This window comes from Eupeodes corollae, chromosome 1, assembly GCF_945859685.1.
Source record: "Eupeodes corollae chromosome 1, idEupCoro1.1, whole genome shotgun sequence".
In the NCBI taxonomy this organism is placed as follows: Eukaryota; Metazoa; Arthropoda; class Insecta; order Diptera; family Syrphidae; genus Eupeodes; species Eupeodes corollae.
This window is the reverse complement of record NC_079147.1, coordinates 129,974,406-129,997,681: the sequence shown is the minus strand read 5'-3', so window position 1 is coordinate 129,997,681 and position 23,276 is coordinate 129,974,406. Positions and strand designations below refer to the sequence as shown.

At 31.0% G+C, this 23,276-nt stretch overlaps 1 protein-coding gene and 2 pseudogenes across 4 annotated transcripts in view; 2 read left to right on the top strand and 1 right to left on the bottom strand.

Annotated features, from left to right (window-relative positions):
* The window catches only part of LOC129938712 (probable ubiquitin carboxyl-terminal hydrolase FAF), a 76,772-nt gene extending 65,274 nt beyond the window's left edge, over window positions 1-11,498 (bottom strand). For 2 of the 4 annotated variants that reach the window (XM_056046411.1, XM_056046414.1), the window contains exons 1-3: window positions 11,101-11,287; window positions 10,248-10,336; window positions 10,040-10,188 (exon numbers count right to left, since the gene is read on the bottom strand). In XM_056046411.1, coding sequence (XP_055902386.1) covers window positions 10,040-10,188; window positions 10,248-10,312 — 214 coding nt within the window. In that variant the 5' untranslated portion in view covers window positions 10,313-10,336; window positions 11,101-11,287. Of the gene's footprint in view, window positions 1-10,039; window positions 10,189-10,247; window positions 10,337-10,457; window positions 10,636-11,100; window positions 11,288-11,436 lie in introns of those variants that run through there. The other 2 variants (XM_056046412.1, XM_056046413.1) reach the window with 2 other exon arrangements.
* Window positions 11,499-15,087: 3,589 nt separating this feature from the next.
* LOC129944647 (viral IAP-associated factor homolog) lies at window positions 15,088-15,762 on the top strand (annotated as a pseudogene).
* Window positions 15,763-18,983: 3,221 nt separating this feature from the next.
* Window positions 18,984-20,280, top strand: LOC129938723 (viral IAP-associated factor homolog; annotated as a pseudogene).
* The last annotated feature ends 2,996 nt before the right edge of the window (window positions 20,281-23,276 follow it).

The window sequence follows — 23,276 nt, the reverse complement described above, 5'->3', positions numbered from 1 at the left end:
CATTATCATTATCATTATCATTATCATTATCATTATCATTATCATTATCATTATCATTATCATTATCATTATCATTATCATTATCATTATCATTATCATTATCATTATCATTATCATTATCATTATCATTATCATTATCATTATCATTATCATTATCATTATCATTATCATTATCATTATCATTATCATTATCATTATTATTAAGTAATACTAAGTAAAAGATGTCTCAAGCCCTACTTTCCAGTATATTGTCCAATACCCATCGGTAAGAAGAGTCCATGATTTTCAAAGTTGAAGTATCTGAAACGAGCAACTCCGTCAAATTTCCACTAAAAGATGTACACTGTGAAAAGCAGTCACTTGAGAAGTCTTCATGCAAATTAAACACCAATCCGGAACCAAAACTACTTATTAGATTTAATAACTGACGACTTTAGGTTAGTCTTAAATCTAAAGAAGGTGAGGGCTATGAGCCAGTAGCAGTAAAAATCCGTTTAGGATGAACATTAAAAGGCCAATTAAACAATGATACACTTTCAAAGCATATAGCAAATCACAAAATTACATTTTTTGGATAGTGTAGTTGTTGATTGCAATTCTTACGAACAGACTGGTTTACTCTGGAAAAATAAAAGCATACCTTGTCCAGACAGTTTTCAAATGCCTTTAATAAAAAATATTAATAGATTCAGTTGTAGGTGCACTTTTCAATCTTAAATTCAAGAATATGTACCCAAGGGATATGCCAGAAAATAACTGCGAACTGAAGTTAAAACCCTGAAATTATGGTACTTACCTTTATTTCTATTACCAACTTAAATTAGCCCGGGAAAATAAGGCTAGTACTGCAGCTTAAGTTGATGGTGTGTCATTAATGGCATGCCTTTGAAAAGTCAGGCGCAATTAACATCTATGCTATCTGAAATTCGTCTCGTCAAAAGAGAGTGGCACTCGAAAGAGATATAGCTGAAATGTAAGAATTCGTACAGAAGACCAAAGATATCAACGTTTTCTTTGGCTATAGGCGGGTGCTCTTAAGCCATCAGTTTATGCTATGTTGGTAATGACTTTTGGGTTCACTTGTTCACCAAACTGTGCGTAATATATTAAAATTCTCAACTAAAGGGAGTAGGAGTAGCAAGATCATTTCCTTGGAGCAGTGCAGAGTATTTTGCATAACCATTATGTGATGCGATGGTCACTACGTAAATTTTCAAAGTTTTAAATTCTTAACTAAGTATAAAATTCCAAGAACGATTAAGGGTACTAAATCTTTTGGAAGAGAATTTATCAAGGAAAAAGAACGTGTAATGTGTTGGTCGACATCCGATGAGTTTCGTGTCAAATATTCAAACCCCTATAAAAAACAAGGAAGGTGCTTCTAGGAAAAATGGCCCACAAAAAGGTTTGTTAAAGAAAATTTTGTATCCCTTTTAGCTTTCTATTTTATAAACGCAAACATTATTTTTTAAGAAATATGGCAATTGGAATGAATTAATTCAATATTAAAAATATTTAAATTGGCTTCACTGTAAGAAGAAAATTAAAAATGTACGATGACTTATGACGAACTACGTGCGTAATACTTAGGTTACCATGATGACAACAGCCTGGTTGGTGAATGTTCTATAGCTATTGAACTTTGCCTAGATATGATCATATAAAGCAGTTAATTTTTCTTGGTTATCATTTAAGGTACCATAACTGTAAAGCAAAAATATTGTATTCCACGTCTCTCAGAGTAGCTGTTTACAAAATTCGACGAGATTTTTGTCAATATTGCAAGGACGTTGCTTCATTTTGTAGAATCTTTACATACGATGGTGTAGACTATTTTGGCTCTTTGTTAGCCTTTCGAATACAAATTTTAATATATTATTTTTAATGTATGAAGCATGATTAAATACACAATTTTTTAATAAAAGAAAAGAAATATGAAAATGGAATTTATTAAATTTTTAATTTTAAATATTACACCAAAATTGAAAAAATTAACTTAAAAATATTCTAAAAACAAAAACAAATTATTACTAAAAAGAAATTAAATAGTATTATAAAACGATAAATCAAACTAAAATTTAACTATACTATCTAAAAAGTGTGTGATTATAATTCAAATAATTCAAAAACAAACGTTTTAAAGAAAGAAATTCAACTTTTGTAGGCAATTTTGTATGTACGTAGCTGTGTCATAAGTTCTGTTACAAGTATAAAATACTATAAGGTAAGAATTATATAATATTTTCTATTCATTGTTGTTTCATTTATTGGGTCATAATATAAGTTCAATTACATTGCATTACATTTCACACTACTCAGCACATAAATGTACAGAGTAGAGAAAGCACGATGAGCGGAAGTTCAATTAAGAAAATAGTTTTATTTGAAATGTCTGAACCTAGCTTTAATGAAAGGCCTTAAACGTTGTGGCCATGAAACTATAGTGGCACGCTCTGTTTCTGTTGATATTTTTGACACTGCTTTCATTAACTCTATATAAAGAGTTTAAAAATTCCTGTAAGAAGTCTTTGAGGCATGCTCTCAAATTCTGACCACAAAAAATAAACTTTAAGATTGAAATATAGACTTCGCAAGAGCCAATCTTAATTAAGCCAATCTTCTTTAAAAACTACTATTTTGACCCTAAGGCAATTTTGTGTTGTTTTGGATTTGTTTGTCTCACGAGAATCTTGTAGAAGACAAGGTCATTTGTTAAACAATCTACCAAACCCAAACACTTTGCAGTGAGACATTCAATCAAACCATTACACAAGGGTCGTGATACTTAATTTTGACCCTTAGAATGATAGTTTTGGTTCGATATGATGATGTCGCATAAATTTTAAATTTTAAACTCCTTCAACGTATAAAATCTTTTCATTCGAAAAAAAAAAATTGAATTATTTCGTGCTCATTTCTTGCATGCCACTGTAAAAGCCCTTTGAATATTCCCAGGATAACTTTTTGGAGCCGTGTTAAAATAGGATGTGTAGAGCGTCTATAGTTCTTTATGTGTAAGTGCTCTCTTATCTATATCTATATTAAATTCTGTAGACATTATCTTTCTCTTCCTAAGTGTTTTTAGTGATATTCGTTCTCGAACTGCTTTCATAAGCGTTCAAATGTGGGCAACGCGAGGACAACTACTTTTTGAGCTAGTCATCTTCACTGAAAGATATAGGAAACTGGAGAAGAACCCAATTCCCGAAAAATATTTTGGTTCCCAGTCGTTTTTAAAACGAGAAAATTTCGCCAGAACTCATTCCTTAACTATATTTTGCGTTTCTATTTTCTTTAGCGCTTTACTTTATAGTAACAATAGCGAAACTGAAACCAAATTTACATTTATTTTTTGCTAACTTATGTAAATATTTAGAAAAATAAGATAACCATTTTATATGAAATAAATGTTTTGGCCAACAAGGTCTTAAAGTTTTGTAACAGAATTTATGGCACGACTACGTACATAAGTATAAGAAAATTGTTTGGCAAAATCCTTAGAATTGTGAGCTTACATAACACCATACAAGATAAATACTGTAAAAGACCAGATTCAAAACCAAATACAATTTTTAAGCCCATTTATAATAAACAGAAATGGTACAGGAGTAAAATTAAAGCACGAACTTTTCCTCGCTATGACTAATATTAAAGTAACATAATATGGTGCTACTCTTCGGCAAATGAACGATTTAAGAAAAGTATATACTAGGCCTGATAGTGAAAAGGGGTATGCTCATTTTCGGCCCGGAGTGTACACCAATGAATTTGGTATCAAATTAAAGGTTGTTCTAAGCCGGATATATCTGCAAAAATATTTTGTCGATAACTTATGGGAGATCCGAGATATTTGAGATTGAAGTTCGAAATGTCAAACCATTAAAAATCAGCACTTTTTCGACATAATTCTAATATCTTTGGATACAGAAAAGTTAGAAAAATCAAAAAGGTATCAAAATAAAGGTGTCAAAAATATCTTTTAAATGAAACTAAAATTACATTTCTATGATTTATATATTTTGAGTTATTTTTGATCAAACCTTTGAATAACAGCTTTTTTTAGGCAAACTTTTGTACAATAATATCTTTTAAAATTCAATGATGATATTAATTTTTTTGGCACCATTAAGTGGCTTATTTCACAACCTTTATTTTCATATATAATTTTTAGGGTTTCTTTAACAATTTATTCATTTTGACAATAATAATTCAAAAATATGCTCCTAAGATACAAAAAAAATATTATACCTAACAATATTCTGTTAGAAGAGTAGCATGTGAGCGGTATAAGCTTAACATACAGGAAAGAGTTAACCACTCACGCTATTAAATATATGTCAATAAGTTTTTTTCCGTTATATTTTTTGGTTTGATGCAGTTGATATTTTGTTTTTTTGATGTGATTTCTTCTTAAAATATATTTTTTGACAAAAATGGATTACGATTCAACTTTTAATGAAAATCCAAGTAACGTAAATAGTTCCCAAGTGCAAAGAAACGAACCTAGCTCAGGTGTGGGAAATCGAAGACAGGTATGCGTTAATTGCCAAAGGTCAATTATACAATATTATTGCAATTGCCTAGTAAGTAGAAGAACGGTTGGACGCTGCGCTCATGTTATGACCATAATATGGTTTTTAAGTTGGGCAAGATATGATAGTAATTTAAGACCCCCTTCTCAATTTTTAAACAACCTTTTAGTGACCTATGATTCAGATTAGAATTATGTTTGATTATGTATAAGATTTTTTTGTATCTTAGGAGCATATTTTTGAATTATTATTGTCAAAATGAATAAATTGTTGAAGAAACCCTAAAAAATTATGTATGAAAATAAAGGTTGTGAACTAAGCCACTAATTGGTGCCAACAAAATTAATATCATCATTGAATTTTAAAAGATATTATTGTACAAAAGTTTGCCTAAAAAAAGCTGTTATTCAAAGGTTTGATCAAAAATAACTCAAAATATATAAATCATAGAAATGTAATTTTAGTTTTATTTAAAAGATATTTTTAACACCTTTATTTTGATACCTTTTTGATTTTTCTAACTTTTCTGTATTCAAAGATATTAGAATTATGTCGAAAAAGTGCTGATTTTTAATGGTTGGACATTTCGAACTTCAATCTCAAATATCTCGGATCTCCCATGAGTTATCGACAAAATATTTTTGCAGATATATCCGGCTTATAACAACCTTTAATTTGATATCAAATTCATTGGTGTACACTCCGGGCCGGATGTCCCTTATAAAATGAGCAATCCCCTTTGTATAAATATGGACTCTGCGGTTGTTAAAATTCGATATAAAGTCTTATTTAATTTTTCTATAATACATTTTTGTATGCATTGTTTGTTTCGGCCGATGGCGCGAAATTTGAAATTGATACCTTTCAAGCTTAATTCACAATTATAAACATTGTTTACTGCACCGTAGTATCGACTTAGGCTAGTTTACATCAGTTTTTTTTTAATATTTTGCTAAAACTTGGAACATTTCTATCCTTTACACTTATTATTTTATTTTATATAAAGAAGATGGAAATTATGTACAGTTAATTTTCAAAGGAAAAATACTACAACCAAAAACCTTTATACAAAAAGTTACAAGCTAATATTGCAAATCTAAGCAAAAACTTATAATTAGATAACGACCAATTTTGATAAACTCTATGTTTATAAATTTCAATATCTAAAGTTCATATTTGTTAGTTCGTGTATCCTTCGTATTTTAATATATGATTTTTAGCACATCAACATGAGAACCATAAGGAATGAAGAATTACAAATTTGATTTAAACAAAATAATTTAATTGACTTTACATATATTTCTGGGTATCATAGGATAAATTATTTGCATGAACATATTTATTTTGTTTATGGTCGTGGATATATTTTTATAAAAGTTAATTTTTGTATTTAACACAAGTCCGAGGTATCTACAGACCAGTTAATGTTAACTGATCCTAATTGAAGATTAATATTTTCTTGCAGCAAATATGGCTTGCGACGACGACGGGAAAACTAAAATGCTTTAGTTTTTTTAGCATTTATCTTGATTTTCTATTTGTTGTAATATTCCTCTAGTTTATTGAGAAAGCCTTGAAGTGTATGTGAAAATACCTATAAGTAATCCCTAAGTAGTGGAAGGTCATATTAAAACTTTATAAAATATTACCATAAACTTTCTATCGGATAGAAATTTCTATTGTATTAAAAACATTAAAAACTTTAAGGACTTGAGGTTCTGATACCTCATGCCACACAATATCGAATACCTTTCAACGTCTAACAATATTAGACCAGCCTGATGACAAACTAAAAGCTAGAAAAATATTAGTCAAACCAATGTGATCATCAATTTTTTCTTTGAATATCCTTTCTCACAATTTGTAAGAATGCAATTGGGAAACCTAGAAACTATTTGCCTAAGGGAAGAATAATGTCCATTAAAAATGGCAAAGATGATAGAGTGAGAAGTGCTTTGGTCAAAACTGTTGCTGGAGTGTAGCTACAATGATTGAAGTGCTCTATGTGAAGTATGGCCTTAAGAGGGTATTCTGGGAGGAGCCTTTTCCTGATCCTTTGAACGTAATTAATCTTTAAATTCGACAACCGACTTAACATTTACGAGAGGAATTTCTTTCCAAATTGATATTTGGCAGCGGACAGTAAGGAATACTAAACTAAGAACAAAATTGTTAAAATAAAAAAGTAATATTAAGTATTATCCCTTTTACGATTTTTGTTTTTTATAAATAATTTAATAATAAAACTAATATATTGAAACGAATTCGAAGCGAGTTTCCAGCAACAACCTGATAGTTCCAAATCAATGTGCTTTAAAACAGATGCGGATTTAAGATGAATTGTGCTTTGTTACTTTAAAGGAGAAGGGTTTAGTGCTCATTGAAAGCAAGACAAAGTATATGATGTCATCAGGGGATTGAACGACGACGTTTTGGACAAATTGTCAAAATGGACTAAGCTATACCTTAGAGCTAGTTAAAGCCTTTGTTTATCTAGGCACCGCTATAAATTAAGACAACGACGTTAGCACTTAAATCAAACGAAGAATGATCTTGCAAATTGCTGATTCTTTAAGTAGAAAAGTTGAGCAACAAAAGTCACCCTATATAAGAAACTCATCGTCCTGGTTCTCATACATGGCACTAAGGCTGTCAAGGCAAGATGAGAACGTCTTAGAATGTTTCGAGAAAAATTGTCCGGGTGATTTTTGGTCCCAACGACTTAGATGGGGGCTGGGGGTCATGCAGAACGAATGGACATCAACGCTCTAGCCAGGAGTATCTTCGAATAAAATTCCGAGAATTTAGGGGCCAATTATAGTTTTCATTGAAATCGATGCGGAAACATTTTTGAATCGATATTTGATGGCGTTTTCCTCTGATTAGAAATTAAATTTTCTTCTGATCAATCGGAAATCACAGAAAGAATTTTTTTTGAGAAAAAAAGTGTAATTGCGCAACAATTTTTTTTTTTTCTAAAAATTAATTTTTCTATTTTAAGGACGGAAATTCATTTTCCTGCACAGCTGATACTTTTGTGTTCAAAAGTGAAACGATTTGTGTTCCATTCCAATTCCAAAATTTGTCGGTGGATTTAAATCCGGACATTTTTTTTAATGATAGAAATGCTCTTATTCATAGTCAATTTCCTAGCTGTGTTAAGTAAAACCCCAGGTTAAGATTGTGCTCTTCTACAATTAAACTTCAAATGACAAAAAAAAATACTGTTATATTTCCAAACTTGTTATTTTGTCATTTCTCAAATTGAATGTCGAAAAAAGTAGGTAAAACAAAACTATAATAAAAAAAAATACTAAAAACGTTTTATAATATTTTAGATCAACAGCAACGAAATTATAAAACGCGGACGGCAGGAAAACTGGTCGCAGTCAGAGAAACGATTCGCCGGCACATCAACATTGTCGACGATAAGGGAAATGATTTTAAGATTATAATAAAAAAAGGATCTTGGTTAGATATGAGTGCTGCTGGCTGGCTATAATAGATGCTCAAACTCCTCTAAGATATCGACATTTTTCTGGACAGCAAATGTACTTTACATTTACTTGTTATGATTTGCTTTTTCAGTTTACAATTTACAAACAAAGATCAAATAAAACTTGTGGATGTGATAATAACTACTTAAACACAGCATTTGCTATCTTTATAGTTAGTCCACAGATTTATCTCTAAACTTAAGTGTACATTTATTTATCAATTGCCTAAACTCTGGACTTGCTTAGTAACAAGTAAGCAAGAGTTTAGCAAACATTTATGAATATGCCCCAACGTTTTTCAAGTGATGGGCAAATTGAATTTGTTAATATGTTTGCATCTTCACGGATTTCGAGTAACAGCGGTTTAGATGTATTAATGTTGTTTCCAAATTCCAAATGTTATCCGCTTTTAAATATTAAAAAATGTAAACAAATTTACAAGGTAGGTTCTAATTGAAAGTAAAACTCATTTCAAGCCGTACAAATATGGTTTAAACCAAAAGAAAATATTTCTTTTGAATTAATTTTTATTTTTAAACAATCCTCAGAGAAATATTTCGTCTACAGATTAAGAGCAAAAACTTTAGTCGCCGTAATTTAATATATCCATTAATATTGAGCTTTAATTGCTGCAACTAAAATAAATAGCTTAATTAATAGAACAAAATTGTAGGACTACAATTTTCAAATGAAATGACAACTTATATTCATGACTAAGGTTTTATTATTTTTGAAAATCGGTTTCGACTGTTTCGATAGCGTCTAGATTTCTAAAATTGTATTATGAGTATTATTCAAAATATTTTTAAAGTTTGGCCTCATAACCAAAAACTAAATGTTTTGTAGTTAATAATTTTAATAATATTATATCATTATTCTCCAAAATAATTTGAAAGTATAATCAATAGCAAAAATGAAGACTTTATGCGACAAAATAAAAATCAATTGATTTGGTTTTAAAACATATCAGAACGGATTTAAATGAAACTTGACAAAAATTAAAAGGAAATAAAACTTTAAATAAGCAACACAAATTATTGAAATGTATATGTATTTCATGTAAATATTATTATTATTATTACGAATAATAAAAATAAAAACAATTAAGTTATTAACCATTTTAATATTTATTTTAAAAAAAAAGAAGATTGGATGCGATATTTAGAATACGATAAACAATATACCAAATTCTGTTAGGTCATGACACAAATTCTTTGATTGCCAACATTGTTAACAAAGGTCCTATTGCTTTCTCCTAATTTTTCCAACAATTTATTTGCTATTTTTGTAATAATAAAAGGTGTTTTCTTCTTGACTTCAGTTATTATAATCTTTAAAAGTCAAGAGAATATTAAATTGCAAGTTAACTACAGATAAGGAACAAAGCACTTAATTTGTGTTAAAAAAAACTTTAAGAATTTATTTTAAAATATAAATAAATAGTTAGCGCAACAGGCCGTTGAGAATTAGAGAATTACTATCAACCATTTCTGTCTGCGAGCCTTTTCAGGGATGGACGAGACCTACAGTTTTAATTTCGATTTCGGACGAATAAATTCAGAAAGCACTTTTCATGGAAGGAATTGTTCTTGCAGGATTCGACAATTCCTCGCAGGAGGCAGTACAAGTGAATAAAAATTATAGGTGGCACAGGCATGGACTGAACCCAAGACCTCTCCTCTAGCATGAGAAAGCAGTTTCTAATCGCGATTTTGCTTTATCCACTAGAGGAAGTGGTGACAATAAAATTATTAAAAAAGCTGGTGTTTGCCATGTTGATAGGTAAAGTTCAGAATGAATAGTGTTTTTATAAGAGATTGAGTTTAGTGTCAAGTTTTTGAAAGTATTAGAAAAAAAAACTATCAATTCGAAATAACTGTTGGGTGTTTTGTTCTGAATGGATAGCAATAAAATACAACTGCCAGCAAAACTAAATTCATGAAACTATTTGGAAAAATTATATGTTTTAATGTTGACACACTGTATTTTTTGAAATTCCGATATAATTACCAGACAGTGTAAGATTTATAGCCGCATTGAGTAAATGTTCCAATTCTTGTTCTGGCAATACGGGAACTACCCATCTAGGGTTGGAAATCTTTTGATTCAGCGATCGTAGCTTCATGACTGGAAATGATGATATTAATTTTTCGGGTGTTCTGTTGAAAATAAGTAAACAAATTAAAACAAACGCCAAATAAATCGAAGACGTGCTTACATTTCCTCACTGCTATCAGCCATTGATGATTCTGTTGTTTGACGACCGTGAGAATCAAAAGTCATGATGAATTATTTTTACTGTTTTTGCTGTAAATATATAAATTGTGCAAAAATGAATATTTGTGAATTAAAATTGTATTGTTTATTAAATGAAGCGTGTTATACTCCTTCAAAATTAATTTTCAAATAAGAAGTTTTGTGCACTCACGGGACAATGAATTAGGTGTATTTGATTTATTGTGATTGTTTTGATGTTTGTTACATCATTTTGGTTTACTTTTTCGAAAAATTTATATTTTTCGGGCTCACAAAATCATAAATTCTCCAACACCAACGTTAGCAATCGAGGAACAACAAAATTTGATGGTAACAAAACTAGTCAGTCAAAATAAGGAACGTTGTCAACACAGAAAACCTCGAATTGGATTGGAAGGCCTTTACTTAAATATTGCTCACTTCTTTGACACATACACTATTAAGAAAGTTTTTGATATCCTATATATAACTGTTCCCATAACATGATTTTGTTAACTACAGTCGTCTTTAATTTAGGTAGACAATTTTACAGATAAAATTAACCATTGGATAAACAAACTAGTTGATTATTAAATTGTGCAAATTATTCTGCAAATGCATACATAAAGTCCGATAATACTCTTCTCAGAAATAAAAACAATATTCCTTAGCTTGACTTTAGGTTTGTGAGAGTGGACACATTTGGAGATTAACCGAGTTATAGAAAAAGATTCTATTTGTATTTGTTATTTTGCTTCTCAAAATTATAATGGAAAATTTAAATAGCTTAAAAATATTAGTTGGCCAATCCAACATATTTTCATTATATCACATACCAATACCACAAGTCCAAAAATCCAAATTATAAAGAATTAACAAATCATATCATCTCTAAATGTATTCAATGTTATATTTATTTCAGAATTTTTTGTATTATTTTCTCGTTTTAGAACAAAATTCTTGTGCCGTCAGTTTATTCTGTGCAGATCAGCCGGTCACAAAATGGCGTTAACTTTCGTATTCTAAAACTACATGAAATGGGAATACTATTACTTATTAGGAATTATCACAATGTTAACAAATGATACATTTTACACTATCATAATAAATCAGCTAAACAATTTTTTTAAAAGTCTAAAATTCTTAGAACTCAAATACTAGTATCAACTTACATTAATTTATATTGTGTTTTTTTTTTTCTATTTCATTACCAACGACTTGCATATGGTCAGAGTATAAGCAAATGCAATTGAGTATATATTTCGCACAACAAATTGAAATTGTTACTTTTATGTGGTCGAATGACAGTTTTTTGAGCTTAAGGTTCACATGCATCAATAAAGATGTCAAAATTTAAATTTGTTAATTATGCTACAAAATTGCAAAGAATGCTAAAAAAAAAACAAAAGTTGACCAGAACTTTCATGATATTCATTTTAAAAATGCTGTACAATTTTCTACGTTGATCATGATTTTACTTTAAAAGCTGCATACAAAATCAATTTTGACACTAGCATGGTGAATAAAGTGGTGAAATAAGTTCAAAGTTTGCAGATTAAAATGACATTAGTAGTTAAACTTTGACGTTTCTCAAGAGGAGAAACCAAATTTAATAAAAACAATTATTGTATTCTTGTTTCCATAGGGTGGAAAGGAGAAAAGATGAAACTTGTAATTCCATTTTATGTGAAATTACAAACTATTGGGAGAAAGTTTTGGACATCAGGATATTGTAAGTTTAAAAGATTCCTGTTAGCATCACTGCGAGATCGTTTAGCAAGTGGAATTCAAAACGTACAGCTCCAAACGAAACTTCTATGTAAATAGAGAACAGAGAAACTCAGCCCGGGAGATTACAAATTATACGCTCTTTCCTTTCGGTTGGGCTGTAGGCTCTTCATTTTAATGGAATTGGAATTGTTAAACGTAAGAGACTTATGATTAGGTTGTAGACAAAAAGTGGAAGACAAACGGTTTTTGTTATGATTACAAATTAAATGATATTAATATGAAAATTCTGACGTTTTGGATATTGGATATTGTGGAGCAAAATGAGTATTTTAATCAATTCAAATTCGTTGTGGATCTTCTGGCTGAAAGAAGTACTTTGCATTGCACAGATGGTGACACATTACGTGTGTGTGCTGTTTCTATCAAGATCTTCAATTAATCCAGCAATCCCTTAACTTCAAAACCGCACTTTCGACATTTATATTCTTCTCAGCGAATAAAGCATGTCAGACCGGTTTCATCGCTAAGCTTTTCATTCTTCTGGAATATCTATCCCTTCGCTGTAATCAGCTCTTTTCATTCCTACAGTTGGGTTAAAAATAAGAACATAAAAACCTATCAGAATAAAAAAAAAAACAACATTCAAATAATTTGAGTTTTAAATGAATGCGACGAACGCATTTACTTTGAATTTGCATCTCTTCGTGGCTGATGGTTTTTCGTTCCAGAATATGTTGGTGTTGGTGGCTTCCTTCTCGGGGAATTCCATTCTTTTGTTGCAACATTCTCCTTGGTTTTTTCTTTATCTGAGGATTAAATTAAGCACAAATTCACTATATATTTTTATTTAAATAAATTGATATTTTCGATTTAAGTTACTTTATCTTCATTTGCATTACTGGGAATGAATTTTGTTTTGTTTATATTTTGTTGAGTTATCAAAATTCTTACCTCGTTGTTAATCTGTCGAAACTAGGCTTAAATCAAATTGGGCCACGTTTGCATTGCAGCTCTATGGAGCGCCTATACTTTCTGTATGATTTTTGTCTGTTTTTTGCGTAAATTAAAAAAAAAATCATAGAATTAGTGTGCCAAAGCACTGAAATAAAATTCTTAACTTTAATTTTCAAAAATTTAAATAATTAGGATGTATATAAAAAACATATGGAAATTTAAAAAGCTTAAAAAAAACCCAATGGTATGATTATAGTTAAGCACTATTAAATTATTTTGAGGATATATTGGGCAATACATATTTATAATTATATATGTCTCAACAAGACAAGTGGACAACAAGAAAATCACTCACACCAAAATATGATGGATCTTGGTTCAATGAGGTGATCCTTAGTGAGCCTTACATTTTTATTTAATAAATGCTATAAATATTACCACTTCACAAAAAAATATAATTAACGCTATTACCTTTATCTATATATATATATATTTAAGGTTAGTATTTACGCCTCTTTTTTTGATTTTAAGTTCTAAATTAAAAATGATTCCTCTTTTTTGACATGTTAAAAAAACACAATTTTTACAACGTTAGCACTGAATGTTAAAAAAAAACTGAACACTTCAAAAAATTTATAATTTTTAAGTAAATTTTAAATTGAAATTAATATAATGATAAGCACTCATATGTATGCATATATACAAATATTTGATATTATTGGTTTTCCCGTTGCAGTTGGCGGGACGATTTAAGGATTTCGGGATTTCCTCGCCCGTTTATGTCATTTGTTTACGTTACCTTTAAAAAGTTGAAAAGTCTGAAATGTAGTAAAAAATTGCTTTTCATTATTTATTTTCTATAGAAATTATGTTTATAGAAACTTACCTTTTGGGAGTAAACTAACCGACGTATATATATGTATATAATTCAATCTTGGACAATCTTTTGTCTAAGGTACATACATATGTATAACATTTGATGATAATGCGAACCCAGCGCTGATGGATTTTTCTTTTAAATTTTTTGTAACTTTTATGTTTTCTCTGGATTTTCTTAAAAAACTACATACAAAACTTAAATATCACATATTTTGTCTTAAGCCTAGTACATACTTCCACGTGAAGTGAACGTTCGCCAGTGGAGAAAGTGAACTTTTGACATTGCTCACTGGTACACACTTGTGAGTACACGTTATGAACATGCGGAAACCAAATGTCAAAGCTTCACCAACAGTTCCCGTACATTTTGCACGTGAATTGCCCGTGAACGAAAACTCTCCACTTTGTTCTCCACTCAGCTTCACGAGCAAGTTCACGGGTGAACCAAAAACTGAAATTTGTATGGGTTCACGAGATGGTTCACAAGTATGTAGTAGGCTTTATATCAAAACCTACTCACGTTTTATCTATCTCGAACTTGGTTCCTTGGACAGTCGGTCGGTGGTACCTTCTTAAATTGTTCCTTAGCTTAATTAATCAAAAGTGGATCTTTTTGAAATGAAGGTACTTACCGACGGCTTTTACTAAAGAACCCTAGCTCTAGCTATCTCACTAATATCAACAAACCAGGATTTTATAGCCTTTGTGTACATCCTCTCGTTTCACACTTACTATATTTCGCATTATTAAAATTAATTTTATAAAAACACAATTAATCCTTTTATGTGAGTGTGGACATTTTTGGGCGTAATTTACGCACTTTTTGCAAACGTCTTCGGAGGCGAACCGGATTCATAAATGTCATGACACCGATCGCATCTGAATTGATTCATGCAACAGATGTGCGTTTCTCCACCTTCGCCACATTCCCTCTGACCATCATAGACACACCATATAAAGACCGAAATCTCTCGAAAGTTTTACCCTCCAATTTTTGTTATTTTGACATTACGTCGAACAACAATTTGGTGTATGTCTTGTGAGAATTTTAGATTTCATTTTAGCTGTCAAATGACGCACTTGTTGTTTTGTTAATTTGAAATTAGTCACTATTCACAGAACCAAATACATTTTGTGTGTTTTTTATTTAATAGTTCATAGTATTTAATTCAATAATTATTATTTTTTTTTATAACTTAATACTAAATAATTTTGAAATCTTTTTGTATTTACTATCCGTAAATAGAATTACTTCAAAAATGGAGAATCCAAATGAAGATACCGAATGGGAAGATGGCCTCCGTGCAAAAGGTATTCTTCCACCCAAACAAAAAAAGCTGAAATTACCGAATATCAAATTGTCTCCATGCTCGAGAATGCCGATAAAAAGCAAACTGGTGGTGAGAAGCAGAAAAATATCGAAGACATGAAAATGGACAATTGGACGAACTTGAAGACTCCGAAGACGAAAGTGTTCGCGACGAATATCAAATGAATGGCAGACAAGCCGAAAAGAACGTCTCAGTGAAGGATTACGTCAACGAAGTGACCAACGCTGCTCAAGGTATCTGGGTTGTGCTGCATTTGTTCGCAAATGGTGTGCCACTCTATTTGCTCATACACCACCATATGCAACAGTTGGCTATAAAATTCCCACAAGCTTAGTTCCTGCGGCCACCACCGGCATCCCAAATTTAACAGAGAAGAATGTGCCAACAGTGTTTATCTATTTTAAAGGCCAAATGAGAAAGAAATTCATTGAAGCCTTGGAGCTTTATGGTTAAAAATTGAAGACCGATGAATTGGAATTCATGTTGGATCAGTGTGGTTCAATTCCAACGGAAATCAAGGAAGATCCTAAGCAAAAAATTCGTGACAAAATGTGCAGCGACCTCCAATCCATTGAAATCGCAATTAGGAAGAAATATTTTTAGATTTTTAATATTTATTTTGTTTTCGAATATATTTTTATATTCAAATAATAATATCAAATAAAATGGAACCACAGCTTCCACGGACAATTATAAGCCGGATGCAATAAAGTGTGAGTAAGAACGTTGCATTCACACTTTTTATTAAAAATCAAAAAAACTTATACCAAAAATGTTTAAGCATTTTTTCATTACAAAAATATAACACAACTAAGCGTTAAAAACGAAAGTCTTATTTTTGTTTGTTTAACTTAAGGAATAGCACCTGATAAGGAACCAAAATGAAAGTAAATGTGGAAATTCCTAAAAAAAAAACTATTGCACTTATTGATTATTATTAGATTATGGATTGTATCCGTTTCAAAAGTTCCATATCCAATTTTTAACGTCTAAAGAATATATGGATATATACGGTGAAGAAAATGTTCATTATGAATTATTGCTCATTATTTCCTTGCTCTATTACGTTTTTCTTCAACTAAAGCCTAAGCATGAAAATCATTAAATGTTACATCATAATTCGTAGTCTTTATTTTTGGAACACTTCCTACTCTGCCAATTACAAAAATCAGCTCATATTACACATACATCCTTAAACACATTGGAAGTTAAACTTATACTCTAGCGCACACGATGATTTTCACCACTGGAAATTAATTTTACCGTGTAGTTTTTCTGAGCATGACAATGGTAAAAATAACTTTCAGTGAATGTGATGGCATTATCCAAAAGTAATTTTAAAAGTGCACTCCGCCTGTTGGAATTATTACATTGTTGAAAAATCCTTCACTCCAAAATTAAATGAAGAGCAAAGATTACATTCTTTCCTGGGACAAAGTGGAGTTAAGTTTAATGTATATTATGAAAAAGAAAAGCAATATATCTGATGTTTTTGACGAGTTTTTATGTGTAAAAAGTTATGTTTCTAAGTTCTGGAGATAGGTCTAATGTTCCTACAGAGAGAGTTTTCTCAATTTTAAACAGCATATGGACAAACAAACAAAAAATATGATAATTTAAACAATCGGTCTATTTTAATTTGCAAATGAAATTATAAATTAAATTGCAACAAATTTAAGAATTATTTAAAAGGAAAGCCAGAATAAATTTAAAAAATTATTCCTCTGAAAAGTACTTATGTATTTTAACATTACTAATATATTGTTATTCGATGTCAAAGTTGTTTGAGTAGCAAATATGATGTAAAAGAATTTAAGGTTTTGTTTTTTTTTTGTTAATAAGTTCGAGACTGAAAGGATCTGTGTTATTTTTATGTTTGTTTTATAATTTTTGATGAAAGTTCATTTTTGTTTGTTGTATAAATCTACCTTATTATGCTATATTTATTAGTTCCTTTATACTATATACTATTTATTTACTACTACGCAATAAAATAAAAAAATCTTGAAAATTGGTCAACATTTTTCATTTTGTGTGTTCTGTTCATTATTTTGTCTCGGAAAATATGGTCACCTCATATATGGCATAACGTCTCTTTGGATAGTTCTTTAAATTTTCTCTATACTATCACCGTCACTGTTTATTAATTATTAAAACTGTTTAAGGAAATAGTCATCGTTTTTAAATTCGAGAAAAAAAGAATTATTATGACATTCAAAAAAGATAATTTTTGGAACGTATAATTTTACCTGAATCAGAAGAATAGACCCCGCTCCCATAGTAAAATAATTGTTTTTAACTGTTCTATACAAATCCGTCATTAAACTTTGTCGCCTGAGTTATCGTACTCTTCCCAAAAATGCAATAGCTAATGTCGCCGTAGCGACTCTTTTACTTTCATGGTTAATTTACTTTAGCGGGTGGTGAATTGACTTTCGATGTGTTGAATTGATGTTAGAATTAAGGGTGCGTGAAAATTGACGTTTTAGCTTGTAGGCAAACCAGAATGACAGATTGCTTTCCGGTCTTTATAGGGTGTGTCTATGCTGACCATTCTAGAATTGTGGCAAACCGCTAAAAATCACTCAATTTGTGATTTGGGTGTCAGCCATAATTCTTCTTTTCCTGACCAAAAGTAGAACCTATTGTCATTATGCTTACCTCTATAGAGGGTTAGCGAGGTAGCAATGCTATCACTTGTCACCACATAAACAACTGCAGTAGCAGTCGAGTCGTCGTCGTAGTCTAGTTGGTGGTGTTTCCTTACGATTGTCAAACGAAACGTGAGGTCAAAGCTCCATTGTGATAGCATTGTGAAGCCCTTGACTAAGACGAGTTGAAACATAATCGTTTTTCGTTTCTAATCATTATATTCAGAAATCTGTCACTCTGGACCACGAAGAATCGGTTTTTTGTCCTCGTTGATCTCAATACGACCCTCGTGCGACTTATGCACCGCAACGACAATAATACTGAAATAGCAGGTAAGGGAGGCCAATGTCTTGAATATCAACAACAAATCGAATGAAATCCAGTCTTTTTTGTCCTTTGCTATCTGCTAGATTAGGAAGTAATATCCCGTTTGGCGGATGATTTTCCTTGCCAGAAAAGATGTTTTGCCGTTGATGGCCTCCATCTCGGAAGTTTGCACTTTTTCTCTCAATTTATATACATTTATATTTTCAATTTCAAAATATGTACTCCTATTTGCATTACTGGGAATGTATTTTGATTTTAATTTCGTTTAGTTTTCAAAATACTTACGTAATTGTTAAAAAATATGTATTATTCCTTTGATAAAGGCCGATATTATTTACTCGATTATTAAGAATTGACCCAAAAAATCCAACAAAAATGTCATTAAACATAAGTTTACAATCAACAATAGCCTATCACTGCAATGATTAAAACCTCTTGTAACTAATGTACTCGTCGTTTTGCATCTTGCACGCCATCACCGGTGGATCTGCTCATCACAATGCACTTGCAAGCCTATAGGTGCAACCGGATGCCATTCAATACAGAAACACAAAGGGCTCGTATTAATTCATCTATCCACTCCTCTCATCCGGCTTGAGAAGGAGAAGTTAAAAAGTCGACGATTAAACTCGCATTAACACAAATAGAAGAAAGTATTGGCACAGCTATGTTTTTTAAAACAAAATTACGTATATAAGAAAACTAACAGATTTTTTAAAAAATAATTTAAAACAATTTGTATCGGTTTTATTTTATTTTAATAAACTTTATATAAAATACAACTTTTCATAATTTTGAGTATACAAAGACACATTACATAAAACTCACTAAAAATACTGTTTTTAGCAATTTCCATTTTGTTTACTATCGTAGGTGCTCATTTAATGAAATGCGTTGTCAAGTAAAGTTTATTATTCTTGCAGAAACTAAAAACCGACAAGTTTTTTATAAACAATTACTGAAAAAATGCCAAGGAAGGGTAATGAAACCACCAATAGTGAAAGAAAAATGATTTTCGATCGATATTTCTAAATATACTTAAGAATAATCTCAAGGAAGTGCTGAGAGTTTCTTGTGTAATGCGAAGATAATTCTCTCTGTTCCCTAAGTTGAATTCAGATCAAGAGTTTATATTTTTAATAAACTTATTTACATAACGTTGCTTAAACGAGTTTAACCGTTGTTTCTGTTTAGCCAAGTGAGTATGTTAAAAGAAAGTTGTCGATCATCTTTTTTTTTGAAAAAAAAAATTACCAAATTTGGTCACAGATGACTAATTTGGCAATCGTGGGTTGGGTACACCGAGCGAGCAACGAAACTAGAAATCATAGACACACCATATAAAGACCGGAATCTTTCGTACGTTTTACCCTCCAACAACCATTTGTTTACATTGTTGTATTTGTAATTTTAACATTACGTCCATTAACTTGTTTTGACAGTTTTTTTTTATTAAATTGCTGTGGTGAGAATTTTAGATTTGATTTTAGCTGTCAAATAAAGCATTTGTTGTTTTGTTAATTTGTTTAAAAATGCAGGATCCAAATGAAGATTCCGAATGGAATGATGTCTTCCGTGCAAAAAGTATCCTTCCACCCATGCCCGAGAATGCCATTGAGAAGCTAACTGGTGGTGAGAAGCAGAAAAATATCGAAGACATGAACATGGACGATTCTGAAGACTCCCAAGACGAATGTGCTCGTGAGGAATATCGTCGCAAACGATTGGCATAGCTGCGAGCATTCGCAGACAAGGCTCTTTTCGGTTCAGTGTGGGCAGTTTTCGGACAAGATTAGGTCAACGAAGTGACCAAAGTTGGAGAAGGTATCTGGGTTGTGTTCCATTTGTACACAAACGTTCGTTCATACACCACCATATGCAACAGTTCCTGCGTTCAATAGCCAACACCTGCATCCCAAATTTAAAAGAGAAGCATCTGCCAACATTGTTTATCTATTTTGAAGGCCAAATGAGAAAGTAATTCATTGGTGCCTTGGAGCTTCGTGGTTAAAAATTGACCACCGATGAATTGGAGTTCATGTTCGGTCAGTGTGGTTTAATTCCAACGGAAACCAAGGAAGATTCAAGCAACAAACTCGTGACAAAATGCTCAGCGACCTGGAATCCGTTGATTTTTATTGATTTCACAATTAGAAAGAAATATTGTTAGATTTTTAATATTTATTTTTGTGTTCGAATGGATTTTTATATATTCAAATAATAATAAAAAAGAAAATGGAACTATAGGTTCCACGAACAATTAAAAGCTGAATGGAAATTTTAATAGTGTTTTATTAACTCCGAGTCAGCTCAAAAAAAAATTTATGAAAAAATGCTTAAACATTTTTAATAGGAAAAAAAAACATTGGAACTCACTTGGACGTGTTCTTTTAAGTTGTTTTGTTTTTTACTAAAAAGTGTGAATGCAAAGTTCTTACTCACACTTCAAGGATTCCAGGAGGGTATTAACCATTCCTATAGGTGCACTATTGTTCCAAGGACACGACCAAATGAATTCCAATGCAACTTTTAATGTAAACTTGTAAGAACACGTCCAAGTGAGTTCCGATGTTCGTATTTTCCTATCGAAAATGTTTAAAAATGCGAACATTGGAATTTTTGTTGACGTTTTCAAACTCATCTCGAAGAAAAAAACATTTATGTTATGTGGTGATGTCACACTTTTATTATTTATTTTTATTTTAAAAACTAAACTTATATTGAAAGTGTTAAAACTTCGTCACTGTTTTGTAATTATCAAAATACTTTAATGAAATAGTCATCGTTTTTAAATTCGACAAAAAAAGAATTATTATAACATTCAAAAATATACTTTTTGGAACCTTTAATTTTACCTGGATCAGAACTTTTTATATTACATTCAAAATTAAAAAAAAAAACAATGTTTAAAATTTTTGCTAATATATTTCAGGTTTTCTTTACATAACACAACAAATGAATTGAAAAGTGTATTATACGTAGTACACACTTTTAAATATAGTAAAGTTAAAAATTAACAATTTCTTGCCACTTCTTCTTCTTACAAAAGTTTCTTTTGCATTTTCTTGCCACTTCTTCTTCTTACAAAAGTTTCTTTTGCATTTAAATAAGCTGGATTTAAGAAAAAATAATTTATCCTGGGTATACCTTAATCCATATTCCAGGAAACAATAATTCAATTCAAATATATTTTTTTGATAATTTTCTCAAGAACAAGAAGACATAAAACCATCTAGTTTTCAGTTTTTGATCAAAAACAAATATGAACAATGAATTCTAAAAACAATAATAGTTAATCTTAGTCTTAAAAATTACACTTCAAAACTTTTTTTACCTTTTTTTGCCTAAATTTTGAGCTTAAAATAATTTTTTTCAAAAACTATGCAAATTAACACGTCTGTTCCATTAGTAATTAAAAAATATGTATTAAAATATAATAATAAGCATTAAAGACGATCCTCTCGACCATTAGATATAATATTAAATATTATGTTACATTTCAATACAATTGTTTTCTTAATAAGTGATTCATGTATAAGAAACCTAAAGGTCTTTGTTTAACAATATTTAATGACAGTAAACAGCAAATATGTTTTATGATTTTAGTCTTAAGTTGGCATCTGAGATGTTTGGATTATTAAATATTTATTTAAAAATGTAATATCTCAACGAACTATTCTAATTTTTATAGTTTTGACTTGATTTAAAAAAAGGCTAATAGACAAAAGTGTTGGCTTTGAAAAATTTATAAAACTTAGTTGTATGTATTACCATTATTTTTTTTCCATTTAACTTATATATTTTCTTAAAATGTCCCTACCTCCTAAATGGGGGGAAACAGACCCGCTCTCATAGTAAAAAATGCTTGTTTTTAACTGTTCTATACAAATCCGTCATCAAACTTTGTTGCCTGAGTTATCGTACTCTTCCCAAAAAATGCAATAGCTAATGTCGCCGTAGCCACTAGGTGCCACCCCTAAAGAATTTCTCATCACTATTCCTTTATTTCGTGGTGAATTGACTTTAGAGGGTGGTGAATTGATGTTAGCAGTGGTGAATTGATGTTAGACCTAAGGCCTAGCACATACTTGTGAACCATCTCGTGAACCCATACAAATTTCAGTTTTTAGTTCACCCGTGAACTTGCTCGTGAAGCTGAGTGGAGAACAAAGTGGAGAGTTTTCGTTCACGGGCAATTCACGTGCAAAATGTACGGGAACTGTTGGTGAAGCTTTGACATTTGGTTTGTTCATGTTCACAACGTGTACTCACAAGTGTGTACCAGTGAGCAATGTCAAAAGTTCACTTTCTCCACTGGCGAACGTTCACTTCACGAGGAAGTATGTACTAGGCTTAAGGGCGCGTGTAAGTAGACGTTTCAGCTTGTAGGCAAACCAGAATGACAGATTTGTTTCCGGTAGAAATAAAAGATATCTGTCAAAATAATGCACAGACTTTAAATATCCGAAAAGTCTCCGTGTAATAATCGGCGCATCACCGAATGACACTTCAAAACAAAATAGCCAATTAATGCGCATTAAATACATGCGCTGTGTAATAACGGATTTAGAGAAGATCTCGATTTTCCCAAAAAAATGATCTTTTCGGATGAAGCTCATTTTGATCTTGGCGGGTATGTAAACAACCAAAATTTTCGCATTTGGGGCACAATAAAACCCGCACGCATACATTGAAAAGCCGATACACCCAAAACGAGTCACTGTTTGGTGCGGATTTTGGTCCAGAGGCATAATTGAGCCATTTTGCTTCGAAAATGAGCAAGGAGTGGCCGTTGCAGTCAATGGCAATCGTTCACAATAATTGAAGAGGAGGATATTGGAAACATTTTGTTTCAACATGACGGTGCTACGTGCCACTCAGCCGAAGCTACACTCAATGTTCTTATAGCATTTTGAAAAAAAAAGAAAGTTATTTGGCGGACACCATTAATTGGAGTTTGTCAAATGAATGTAAATGAAAAAAATTGTCAAACACTGAACGACAGAAAATTTGGTTTTAGCTCGCATACGAATTGATCTTCTCCTCCACTCACCTTTTACCCATACTTACAAAACAAAATAGAAAAAATCTAAAAAGAGGTTGGGTTGCATTGCAACCCACAATGATAACTTCTATTC